A 14354-nucleotide genomic window follows, 5' to 3' on the forward strand; every position below is an offset into this window, starting at 1 on the left:
AGCAATTATTTTGATAATTATTTATCAATGACTTAATTGATTCGTGAAGTTAAAATTTTTTGAAAAATAAACAAATTCTTCAACCGTTAAAACTTTGTATTCTCAAATGTAATTTACATTCTTTCTTTGTTTTGTTTCAAATTAAAGTTTTGTTTTTACTTTTTTTTTATTGTACATATTTGTAAGAAAGATGTAATTTCGCTGAATCATTGTTTTTTAAAATGTAAAAAATACATAGCCATATATTGTATTATTACACGACCTGGTCGTAATAATAATTTATTATGTCATTATACCGATAAAAAAATTATTAATTGTTAATTTTTAAATGGAAGGAAGAAATTGTGATCAATTACGAGTTTCATTGTTATAAACAAAAAATTTTATTATACTACAATTGATATATTAAATTAAATTACTCTTTGATAGAATTTTCATATATTTGAGATCTTTGTATATTTATCGTATGTACTGGAAATCAGCGTCGAAATTTTAATTGCACTGGGTGGAATTCGTGTGTCAGGTGTGAATTATGAATCCTCTGTTGATGGAATAGGGGAAAGAGAGTGGAATAGAGTCGTAAAATTTATCGCGTCGCTATGAGATATTTTTTTCTCTTTTCCTTTTTTTTCATTAAAAAGTAGTTTGCACTTGAATTACATTTTTGATACTATATTAAACTCAATATTTTTATTTGGATGTTGATGAAAGTTTTAGTTTAAAGAGTTTTTATTCATTAAATGTTTATACAATGTAAATATTTTCAATATTGAATATTTCTTATTTGATTATCTGAGTTGGCTTATTTATAGCGAAGAAAACATTGGAATTTTTAAAAGTTTAACAAAATTAAAAGTTTCATTCGAGTTGAATGAAACGAAATCAAATATTCTATTGTTGATAAAAAATTAGCTTAGGTTTTCTTTATTCGTAAATTGATTTGGAAGAAAAGAGGTTAAATAAATGAATAAAATTAGAATATTATGAAAAGTTCGGTTTTGCTTGTTTTGCAATAAATGAATTTTTTAAAAAAAATATTCTATAATTTTTGTGAATATTTTTATATTTTCGAAGATATAAATAAAATTCTTATTATTTACATCTTTTTATAGTTTATAAAGATATGAGTTAGTTCTAAAATAGGTAGATTCTAGAAGTTTCTAAAATTTAGTTCATCTTAAAGGTCAATTTTAAAAATAGGTTTGGAGAAATGTTTAATGTCATGTAGTCGAAAATTTGCAGTATGTTACAAGCTATTAACAAAAGCACAGAAATGTACAAATAAAAACAACTTCTCAATTAATTTTGATTTTTTTATAGATAGAAATTCATCAAGATATAGATAATTACTAGTCGACTGTAGGTGCATTATTGATTGCGAATTAATGCGAAAATTGGCGGGAAATTTAATATTCGAATCACTCGATAGAAATTTTTACGGTCTTTTATTTTTTAATTGAATATTTTTTTATTGTTTCGTATAGTTTGATCTTTCTTTTTTTATTTGTTACTGTAGAAATTGGTACTCACATTTTATAGTAATAATATGTTTGTTGAAAATAATAAAAAAATATATAATATCAATAAAAAAAGTTGCACATATAAATTTTTTAATTCTTTTCTTGTCAAATCATGAAAAAGAAAAAAGAATGATCCATTTTTCTTTCTTTTTAATTTCATTTTAATATCCATAATTCAAAATATTATATTGCATGCATTTCTATTTATATTTTCATTTGGCTCTACTTAGGAACCACTTGAAATAGATTTTACTACCTTCAGTTCTTATTTGTTATGCTAATATTTAGAATTTATATAATCCAGTTTTTTCTCAGATTGTATTCTTTACCAAAACTTTGTGTTTTGAATAACAGCATTATTATTTATTATTTTTGCTTGAAATTTCTTTATAGTTTATAAACAATGCATTAAAAATAAGTTGTTTATTAAAACATCGATATACACTGTAATTAGAAATATATAAAAGGTATTTAAATTTTTTTATTCTGTTTTTTTTTTTTTTCTATTTTTCGTTCCATATTTTATAATTAGATATAGAAGGATGCGTGACTTTAAATACTAATTAAGTGTTACGTACACGCACAAGCAAAAAAATTTGTAAACATTAAATCCGTAAACAGTGACTATGGAAATTTTTTAATGAAGGATATAAAATTATGTGTAAAAATTTAACTTCATTCTGTGTGCATGCACGCTCTGCGAAGATACTTTGTAATTTAACGCAAGCTTTTCATTCAGTTATTTGTTTTTAAATCGTTTTAAAAACTTTTATATTCCAAATTATTTGTATCTTACAGAATCCTCTATTTTTTTATTAACACGATATTATTTCAGGAAGTTTATTTCAAATACAAAATCTTTTTTATATTTTAAAGAAATTATCGAATTGAATCAACATATCATTCGTATTTCTTTAAAATTAGAAATTAAAATAATTATATCTTTTAATCACAATAACTGTGATTAATAAATAAACTGTGGATGGATATGTAAATACATATTTTTTATATTGTATATTTCTTTTTGCTCGTTTTACATAAATACATACGTATACATTAAACGTATAAAATATTGTTAAATATTAAATCTGATGTTTAATATTAAAATAATTTTTTATTTAATAAAGGTTTTTTTTAATACAAAAAAACAAAGTTATGTAATTCAAATAAATACTGTGCTGTAGTAATTAATTCGCATAGTAATATAATGCGAAAAACTGGAACAAATTAAAATGTAAACATCTTGTAATGCAAAACAATTTTTTTCAGTCTGATTTTTTTCCCATTAATTACTTCAAATAAATAAAAACGACTAGAAAATCTTGGAAAAATTATTCTTAAACGTTGTAGCACAAGATATGATAGATATAATTATTGATATTTCATAAATGCAGTAAGACTTTCATTATCTAAATTGTTAATAAGATTATTAATCGTAAAGATCGTTTAAAGAGATTTTTTCGATAACAGAATATTCTTTTTAGACGAATTATTTTAAGGAAAATAATTTATAAGAAAATTGAGATAATAATATAAAAGTTTTCTCTTTATCTCAATTTTCTAGAGCTGCTAAATTATATAAATGTTTTGATATATATATATATATACTTTCGCTAGTTTTGTAATACTCATCGCTTTCTAATTTCTTTTAAATATTTTCGAATTATTTTTAACAATTATTTAATAACACTAAATACATATTTTAGTGTAATAGCTAAAGTACATGTTTTAATGTTCTATATAATGTGTATGACACTATTTTCAAACATCAAATATTATTTCCATTTATGTTGCGATAAGAAAAGATATCTGTTTGTCACTTTATTGCAAATAGAGAATACAGATAGTGCAGATAGTAGAATATATTCAGTTGACTGTAGTAAAATGTTCGAATAAAATTCCAGAAAATCGATCGATAAATTTGGAGGGATGGTAAAACAGAGAGAGTGGACTTCAAATATAAAATTTTAACTTCTGAAATAATAATTTTACTATATATTAAATTCTTATGGAAAACAATGTGATTCGAAGCATTTTTTCGGTAGAAATCATTGTCTAATAGTTTCGGTATCCTCTATATCCCAATATTGGCGATTTCTTCACAATATTTAAATTCTAACCTAAAAATAAATAACATTATAAAATCTAAAATTTCTATTGGGAAAATAATAATAATCGTCACATCTACTCGCGAAATGTACACTTTTATCTGTAAATTAATTTCTTTCTACGTCCCTGACATCGTATTTAATAAAATGTATTCAATTATTCGAGGACGAGTGGCCCTATAGATGCTAATGCAAATAGACGTCATTAGCTACTCGAAAACGATGAATATTATAAGAAGGTTATAAGAAACTCTCAACGTATAATATCAAAAGTTTGTTCTTATTAATATCTCGAAAACTAATAAATATCCAAAACTAAAATTTTAGATCTAAAATCCTTCCTTCAAACTTCCAATAACTACGTAGTTAAACGTTATTCGATGAAAAATAATTTTTGCCAATTTATAAACGGCAATAAAAATACTTGGTTACATTTTCCATTAAGAAACAAGTGTTCTATAAGTCATCTTCCCTTTTCAAGACGCAACATCGTCCCGCACACGTGTGCAAAAACAGCACGCGATTATTGAACATATTTTTCTGTCCCGCCACGGCAGGGTTTCTTTGTGACAGAAAGTTATATTTAAGTGGCTTCTATACACGTGCCCGTAATGAGGAAGCGGTTCGTTAGAAGCAACAAAGAACAGACATCCAATGATAATACACTATGGTACACGCACGCGAGCCTTGAAAATAACGTCGATCTGAAATGGAATTTTCTTTCTCGATCGAATCCTTTTCGCTTTACTTTTAACGAGGTATACGTTCGTATGACAATACGGTTATATTTAAGGCGGGAAAGTAGGTTAATTTTCAAAGTAGGACAAAGTAAGTTTCAAAAGTATTTTCAACTTAGACATTTTAATATTCTTCTTTTTTTTTTGTTATTTTTCTTTTTATTTATAGTAATACTTCGAATAATATATATATTGGTTATTATTTTTTCTTATTTTATAATCTCATTCATTAAATTTGTTAGCGAAGTTATTGGTTAAATAACATACATGTGTAATGTATAAATAGTGTACGTGATAGATTCTGATGATAAAATTATGCTATGTAAAAATATTTTTGAAATATTATTTGAAATATCATTTTCATGTAATGACATGTGAGGGAAGAAAAGTAAAATTCAAGAATGACAATCAAGATAATTGAATAATTTAGGAAAAGTATAAAAGTAAATATCTCTAAAACTGACTTGACTATTCAAACAGAGAATGATATGCGTTTCAAAATTTATTAACTTTTTAATCTGTTTGTAAGAGATTTCTAATCTTTACTTACTCATTTATTACTATATTAGACAAGTAGTTATTGTGCGTATTTATTGTGGGAATTTTCTGTGAAATTGCCTGTTAAAAATGACTAAAGTTTGATTATTTAAAAAAAGTATATTATCATGTTCTGTAGGAAAACATGTATTCAATGCTAATTTTAAAATTGTAAAAATTTATTAAATGTATACCTATGCATACATTAATATTAATGATTTTAACGTTGAAAGCTACGTATAAATTAAAATTGAATTTTATAAGATAATATAATTTTTAAGAATGACAATGACACCATTATACATCTATACTAATTTTTCTTTTTTTTATTTAAATTTCAGAATTTCAAACAGGATAATTGAATATATTTAAAAAGTTCAAATTCTTATTAAATATTATTTAAATATTGCTATGTTGTTTTTGAAAAATATTTAATAATATTTTTTAACATTGATTTTAGTATGATTTAAACATTTCAATTTCTTATAATTCTAATAAATAATCTTCAATTGATATTTTTCTATTTGTTTTGACTTTTAGAATCGATCCTCCAAATATATAATATCATACATAGTTTTCTTCAAAATTTTATTTATGTATCGAATTATATAATAATAAATAATAAATAGTATTTACCCATTTGGATTTAAATATTTTCAGGTAAAAATAGAATTCATATGATAATTTAGGAAATTTGGAAATATGTTTGGAGATACTTTTGGATTCCTTGGTTTGTCGTTGAAATCGTGTAAGATTTGTCCAACAATTCTGTTTCCTTTATTTCTGAGAGGCTTGGAATGCTCGTTCCAGCTAAGATATATTTGTTCTTCGTCTGTTATGGATACCCTTGTCGGCGTAGAATCGATGGAATTATGTTGGTTTCATGTCTCTGTTTGTCATAGTTTCTCAGAAATTCTTCTTGCAATGCTCAAATATTGTTTTTCGTACAATGACTTTTTAAATGTATAATGTATGTCATTTTTATTTCTAAATATTATTTAATATGTTATAATATAATAATAATAAATATTAAAAGTAAGATTCAAGTGGTATATCGTTTTATTTAGCCAAATATTATTTTTAAACAATTGTATGTTAGTTCATTTGAACATGCAAATAATTTCTCTTTGAATCATTAATTGATAAAAATTACTTTTTATCTTACTTTCTTTCTTCATATATTTTCTAATTCATAAGCATTTCTTTAATTCGAAAATTTCACAGAAAAATTATTAATAGTATAATAATTTGACAGCAATATAATGTGTTATTAATGATATACATTTACTAATTCAATTCTGGCAATAATATATTACCATACTTCTCATAAAGAAAAACTTAATACTTTCTTTACTTTTGTGCAATTTTTTATCTATTTTACTTTCAAATTATTATTAAACCATATTAAAAATAAATTTGAAATTTTCGTTCCTCTTTATCGATATAAAAAACGTACGAAATATATTTTAACGTAGCCACATCCTTTTGTTACAAAACGTACATCAAACGATATTATTATATTGAACAAAAGTTTAAATTTAATTAGTTAATCTGAATAACTGGCATTCCTCGTGAAATTCGTTTATGAAAGTGTCTACTGTATAAATTTTAATTAGCAAGGCTCGCTGTGTCGATTCAAATTAATTATGATAACTTGGGGCAAAAGTTTTCTATGAAAGAAATTTTCTATACATTTTAATCGAATATTATTCAGATAGAAAGAAATGCAGAAGATATAGAAGATTAAATATGGCGAATGCGATCATGTGTGTGTGTGTGTGTAGGTAATGGAATAATTTGAACAAGTGCTTTGGCTATAAAATTAGTTTCGAAATATTTTCATTAATTTAAAAAATCGTCTAAAAATTAGAGATCTCAAAGATATAACAGATATTTGTATTGGAAAAGTTTTTTAAAGTTCAAAAGTATTTGTGTATAAATTATTGAAATATTACCGTTTTTTCGTTCATGAGTTTCTTTTTTTAATAAATATCATGGATTAAAATAAAAAAAGAAGTAGAATATTTTTTTTGAAAAATACGATAAAAATAAACGTAATTTATTAATTTTAAGTCATGTTTATTAAGAATGTTTAACGTATTATAATTATTTTTAATTATCTATTAAATCAAGAAGAAAATTTGAAGAAAATATTGAAATATACTTTTACGAAATTAAAAAATCAACGTAATTCGATTATTTTGAGTAACAATTAAATTACGTTATTTTAAAAGTTATTTGATGAATAGCCTATTTTTAAAATAACACAAGTATTTCATAAATATATGAAAAGTTAAATTTATTATTGCAATTAAATAATTTATTTGTCACTTCGTGAAATTATTTCTGAAAATATTTTTTTAATGACAATAAGTGATTTCAAATATTATCATTAATATATTTCTTAGTAATATTACACGCTTATTATTCAAAATTATTACTTTATATTTATATTTATTTTTTAACATTTATTCCGAATTTAATTATTTTATGATCAAATTTTCAATTAAAAATAAAATAAACATTATTTCCTGAAATAAACGATTTTTCAATTTATTATTTTTCCTTATAAAAATTATTTCTCTTGTATCAAAATATTTATTTGATCAAATAAAAAACACGATATTGATTGAAATATTAATATTTATTAATTAATTAATTAATTGTAAATTTTATTCAAGTCTGATCTTTCATCTATGATATCATAGATGCAGAATTATCTTAGCTATACTTGTTTTTAAAAATAATTTTAACAACCAAGAAATTAGTTATCTTGAAATTGTTCTTATCTTAATTTTATCTTGATATAAAAATGTATAAAACTTTAACTGTAGAAAAATTTTATTTAAAATTAAATCTTACATAATTTATAATTAAATCACAATATTCATAATATTCATTAACGATCTTAATATTCCATAAGACGTGATATATTATTGAATAAATAATTAATTAGTTGTATAATGCATTTGTTAGAATCTATAATTTAAAAATTTTATTATTTCTTATTTCACTTTGAACTTCGTACAAAGAAATCACAATGTACAAAGAAATATAATTTATTCTTTTAACTTGTCTTTGTCACTTTTATTAAAAATATCTAATTTTATTTATTTTCAATATTGGATATATGTTCTTATACACTTTATAGTTCTTTTTATCTCAATTAAAAAATTTTTCAATTTTTAAAATTTTCAATATTAATTCCAAAATACATAATACAAATACATAAAATAAATTTCTTTTCTTTGCACGAAAGTATATTTTTATTTCAATAATTCAAATCAAATTATTTCAAATTATTTAAACTCTAAAATTTTAAGATGATAAGAGTTCAATTAAAATTCAGATTATCAACACATAATAACATTTTTATGTGTATAAATAAAATTCACATAGAATTCTATTGTATATTATCTAGTAACAATTTTCAGTCAATTAAATTTTTTAATAAAAATTGATCATTTAATTTATTTATTTTTCGCATATTTTTTTAGCATTAACAAAATACGTGTAAAAATAAAAAAGCAGCTTGAATATATTCTTTGGAGTCTCGTTGAAATGAATGAGAATAGAATAAACAACACCAATTTTAATAGACAAACAACAATATTAATTGAATAATGATCGAATCCATCAACATCAATCTTGATCGACAGCAGACTGGTAACCAATATTAACCAATATTCGCTATTAATCGCAAGAACAATGATTGAATTCACCAATACTAATTCGGGGAGCAATGGTAGCCGATGACAATATTAATCGCAAGAATTATGGCCGAATTCGCCAATCAGGATTGGCCAATTGCTAATTTTGACGGACAACCGACGACGGGTATTAATTAATTGCAAGTATAACGATCGAATTCACCGATACTAATTTGGACAAGAATAGGCGATGTGTTAGTGACACGATCGAATTCGCCAATCAGAATTGAACAACGCCAATTTTGACAGCGTGGTTAATCGATAGTTCGATGTTAACCGCAAGGATAATAAATTTCACCAGTCAGAATTGATTAACGATTTTGATTCGTAGGTTAATACTTTGATATTTATAAAATTAAAATAAAAAATTGGTATTGACGAATTCTGATTGGTAAAAAGTTTGTGTTATTTCAACGAAACTCATTTTTTGAACGAGTTGTATCGGATGAGAATTATAGTAATTTTGAGAAATTCATGTTTATTTAAAATCTTGGCTTATGATTCTCAACTAAAAAGAAAAAAAATAAAGTTATAAATAATAAGAGGAGGATGAACGCAATTTCTCGATATTCACCAAATAAATATTTTTTTATAAAGAAGGCGCATAATCGTTGCACAATCGTTTGCAAATTTTTTTACCAATTATACAAAGAGAATCGTAGAAACGTCAAATTATTTTTTAAGTACCCGGCGCATTTATTGCATGATTACTTTATATACTTCGATATGCAGTTGAATTAATGTTTGCATTCAGATAAACAGAGATAATGGGATAGTAGAGGAGCCAGGCACACAGTGACACTACTTCTCCTCCAGTGCTATTTGAATAATTGGAAAAAATCTTTACATCTGATTCCTTCGTTTCTTTTGTGGTTATATAAATTTCTCCCTCTTTAATACGTTCCCTATCGGTATACATATTCAACAAGACGGATTTAAAAACAGTTGCTTTGATAGTTATTGCCTCGTGGATGAACGCAATCGGAAAGCAATAAAGTAAATACGTATGTAGCATCGAACAATATTTTGCAATATAAAAGTATAATAGACTCGATCGATTATTGGCCTCGATTCTTTTCTTCTTTTTTTTTTCCAATAACTATGTCAAAGTAATGAATTCTATTTGTTTTTTTTTTTTTGCAAAAAATATTATTAAATTGATGAACAATCGTGCGATAAGTTATTGTCAATCGAGAATTTTTCAATATTCAGAATTGTAATTATTAATTTGATAAATGATTCTTCTTTGATTGACGAGAATCTCTGTATAACTTTCTAAGCATCAACTCTCCTTTCATATAAACACAATAATCGATATACTTCAACGGCAATTATAGAATTACGTCAATATACAAAAAATTCAAGTCCCTTTTATTCAATATAAGATTCCAAACTTTATATCTTCATCAATTTCATTATCTTCTATCGATTCACACTTCACATCCACAATCACAAATTAATAAAAAATTGTCACAAATCGAAAATTTCGACAAAATTTCGGATATCGATGTAAAAAATTTCCCCTCCTTATGTTAGCAATGAACGATCGAATAATTTTTATGCATATTGTTTGATTACAGTGCAAGGACTGAACACACCTGGGAGCGATTGAAAAGCACATCCCACAGACCCCTCCAACTAAAATCACTCGCCTAACCTTTCCCCTGCCCACCTTATCCTGCCTCTTATCCTTCCCCTCCCCCTTCAAATCTCAAGAAGATCTTTCTCTCTCTCTCTTTCTTTCTTTCTATCTATCTATCTATCTCTATCTTTCTCTATCTTTCTCTCTCTTTCTCTCTCTCTCTCTCTGTCTCTGAACCACAGGAATCTGTGACTCCGTTATGGACAGTATGGATTCGAAACCAGTTTTGAACGATGACCCCTCGGTCACTCTGACCATTCGCCTGATTATGCAAGGCAAGGTAAGAAAAACTACCGTTATCAATTAATAATTACTATTGTTGATTCTATTCAATTTGTAAAACCTTCCCTGAAACGCAAATTACTCTCAAAAGTATTCGAATAACGATATTAATTTTGATTTCTATATTTTACATTTGGAAATTGTAATATTTTATATGCATGTTTTAGCTACGTCAAAGTTATATGTAAAATGAATTAAATGAAATTAAATCAAGTTGAATGAAATTTTAATATATGATTTTCACTGGTAACAAAAAACTTTTACAAAAACAATTGCCTGTTCTTCTTTTCTCGATTCATGTGGAAATATATCTTTCGTTTGAGCTTCGAAGTTGAGAGAATGCTCGTAAAAGATTAATGTGCTCGTAGGGCATCTTTGGAAGGTCGATGAAAGAAAGAGAAAATATTATAGTTAGAATTCGTTTATCTTCGTCATATGAACGGGTCTCGCTCTCGCTCTATCTCGTTCCATTCAACATCAATTGCTCGTAACTTCATAAATAAGCGTTAACCAACATTTTTGCAGATCAACTTTTGTGTTTGTTTTGGCCTTTAGAATCGACCTTCCAAAAGTTTTTCACGAATATATTAACATTTTACACGTGAAAATATCCTATAACATGTATATTCATAGAACATCTTTGGAAGGTAGATTCTAGAGGCCAAAACAAACATGAAATTTGATATACAAAAATATAGGTTGAAACTTATTTATTAAGTTATAAACAATTCAGTTAAAGTTGGAGAAAGACAGAATGAAATCATTGTCTTCGTCACTCTATTGCTTCATATAATAATTTGTAAATTTTAATTATTTATTAACTTAATAAATAAACTTCGATTCATATTTTTATACATCAATATTTATTTTTTAGAATCAATTTTTCAGAAATATATTATAATAGATATTTAATATTTTTTATTTTATATTTATTTGATACTTGATTGTTTAAATATTTGAACTAAAATAAAAAAGAAGTAAAGTTATTATAAAAATATTCAAATTCTTTAGAAATCGAAAGTAAAAAAAAATATTTTTGATGAAAATTTTTTAAAACAATTTATTTGATTCGATAAATACCTCTTTCGATTAATACTGAACATTTAAAAAATAATTTATTTTCAAATATTATTTTGTAAAGAGTTGCATTTTTTTTAATGCATATTATCGCTTTTTACTAATTTTATGACTCATTTCTATATAAATAATCACATAGTTGTGATGAAATTGTTATTTTAATGTGATAACACAAATTTGTAATATATCTAAAAATTCTTCAACTAAATCAAAATACATTTTAGTTCAATTGTTCCTATAAATTGTTAAATTAATACTTTTCAAATATTTTTAATTGTAATTGAACAGTTTTAACTTAATTGAAATTGAACAGTGAATAATTGTTTTAAACTTCTTTCTTTCTTTTTATTTGTATTACATGTACTTAAAAAAAAATATTATAAATAGAATTCTTATTTTATCATTGCTATATTTTTTTTCACTATCTTTTTAAATTTATTTAAAATTAGCTCTTAAAAAGGTTTTGGGTGAGCTAATATCACAATAGAATAATTTAAATTTAAGTTTTTATATCATCTATATATATCATATACACATGTGCAGTATCAATTGCAAATTAAATTTTATTTCCACTACTTTTATATGTCTGATTACTTTATTGGAATAAGATAATGCAGATAGTATCGATTCTATTATAAACAAGACTTGTTACTTATTCATGATATCTACATATTTCTTTGTGATTTTCTTTTAATCTTTATTTCATCACAACTTTTTAATTCTTAGTTTTATTAAACACTCTATTCATTTATCTAATGAATATACACACTGTTCATAGAACGCCTACAAGATATTAAACTCATCATTAGCAATTGACAGTTACCCTAGTTTTTTGACTGCATCCTGTTAGTTATGTAACCAACATTTTGTCTTAGCTGTGATAATTTAATGAATGAAAATAAAAAAAATAAAGAAAATGTGGAAGCAAAGTAATAAAATAAAATAAAATAAAATAATAATCCAATAAATATTTTTTAAAGTGTATAACATTTCATATGATTATTTTGAATCTTCTCAACAATCTTCTCCTATTATGTAAATATTATATAATTGTCCATACAGTTACTTTATTTTTATGTAACAATTTTTCCCCCTTTTTTTTCTTTTTTTTCGTTAATTCGTACATAATGAATCGTCATAATCATTAAAAAATATTTTTTCTTTATTTTACAACTTGTTAAATATATTATTACATAATTCTTCGTACGATTATTTTATCTTATATAACGTATAATCTCTCATATTTAATTCGTGTATTATTGAATATGATAATCAGATTAATTGTAATAAGCGGGTAATACACGCGTAAAAAGTCAAATGTCGAGTTTTTTTTTTTTTAATCACTTTACGTATACATGTAAATATAAATTTATTAAAATATGTCATATATTATTTATTGATGTAATTTCTAATTATTTAACGAATAAGGAAAATCGATTAATTCACGTGATTGCGTAATTGTATGTAACATAACGATGGATTTTCCGCAAGAATGTGATTTAACGAGAGACAAGGTTGTAAAGATAAATCAAAGAGAGGCGTTGCATAATGTTGCACAAAAACACACATTTGTCACTCTGCTCCACGTTTACGCAGTAAAGTCTGTATTGATGTTACAATTCTGATATCGAATTGATTCAGATATATCAATGCTAATGGTATTATTAATATTGTTGATCCTGATATAAATAAAAATTTGCTTTCGCGTATTTTCACGTAGGTAATTAGAATTAGATAGATAAAAAAAGAAAATTACAATGAAATGAAAGCAAAGCAAATATAATATGTAAATTTATAAAAATTAATAATAAGTTTATATTTTAGAGAGATTAATATTAGAAAATAAATAAATTTTTCTATAAAATTAGAAAATTAAAGAAAAGATAGGTTAAAGATTAAAAGTAATTTGATCTTAAATTCGAGAAATGTTCTTTAAATAGAATTTTTAATTTTCTTTTCTCTCTTAAAATTTTTGATAATAAATTATTAATGAGAAAAGTAAGTACGTAATTCTAATTTAATAGTTAAAAAGTTTAAATTCAAAGTAAAAAATTAATCGTCAATATTTCAATCATAATTTCAATGAATATTTTCATTAATTTTTAATTTCCTTTCAAATATCTTCGTTAGAGAACTATGATTTAACTTTAATTGCTAATTTCCATAAGGAAGGTGTAGAGGAAGCTAGGTGTATATCTATTGGAAAATTTTTAGGGGAAAAATATACAAGCATAAAACGAATAAATCAAAATTGTATAATTATTTTTTAACATTGAAAAATGCTTGTTCCTAATCATTTGAATTTAAGTACACAAAAGTTACTTTTTATAAAATTAATTTTTGAGAGTTTTAATGCTTTATTTTCTTTTAAATGTGTATATTAATTAATTAATTTATAATATAATTTTTTCATTCAAAATTATTTTTGTACATAAAGAACATTATTTACTGAAAATGTTATATTATTACAAAGTTTATGAAATAAATGAAAATAATAATTTTCAAATGGTTTGTTGAAAAATTTGTTGAAATTTTAACAAATGTCATTGTAGAAAATATTAAAAATTTCTCCCTATATTTCTAATATAATTAATAGATGGAAAATTTATTTGCATATTGCTTTTTCGCGAAATATTTCCACGATTTGCTCATTCACATTTGCTCATCATCACGTGTAAAGAGATCTTGATTAACATGTTGGAATCTCAATTATTCGCCATATTAAATTTAATTATAAACGA

General features: G+C 23.9%; 1 protein-coding gene across 18 annotated transcripts in view; it reads left to right on the forward strand.

The window, feature by feature from the left end:
- LOC108002506 (poly(rC)-binding protein 3) overlaps positions 1 to 14354 on the forward strand; it is a 441044-nt gene that overhangs the window by 318842 nt on the left and 107848 nt on the right. For 15 of the 18 annotated variants that reach the window (XR_009832245.1, XM_062083263.1, XM_062083262.1 and 12 more), the window contains one exon: positions 10193 to 10534. Coding sequence is in view for 17 of the 18 variants with exons in the window: in XM_062083263.1 (XP_061939247.1) it covers positions 10454 to 10534 (81 nt within the window). In the remaining variant the exon portion in view is untranslated. Of the gene's footprint in view, positions 1 to 9369; positions 9617 to 10192; positions 10535 to 14354 lie in introns of those variants that run through there. The other 3 variants (XM_062083274.1, XM_062083261.1, XM_062083266.1) reach the window with 1 other exon arrangement.

The sequence above is a fragment of the Apis cerana genome, linkage group LG12 (assembly GCF_029169275.1).
Source record: "Apis cerana isolate GH-2021 linkage group LG12, AcerK_1.0, whole genome shotgun sequence".
Taxonomy (NCBI): domain Eukaryota; kingdom Metazoa; phylum Arthropoda; class Insecta; order Hymenoptera; family Apidae; genus Apis; species Apis cerana.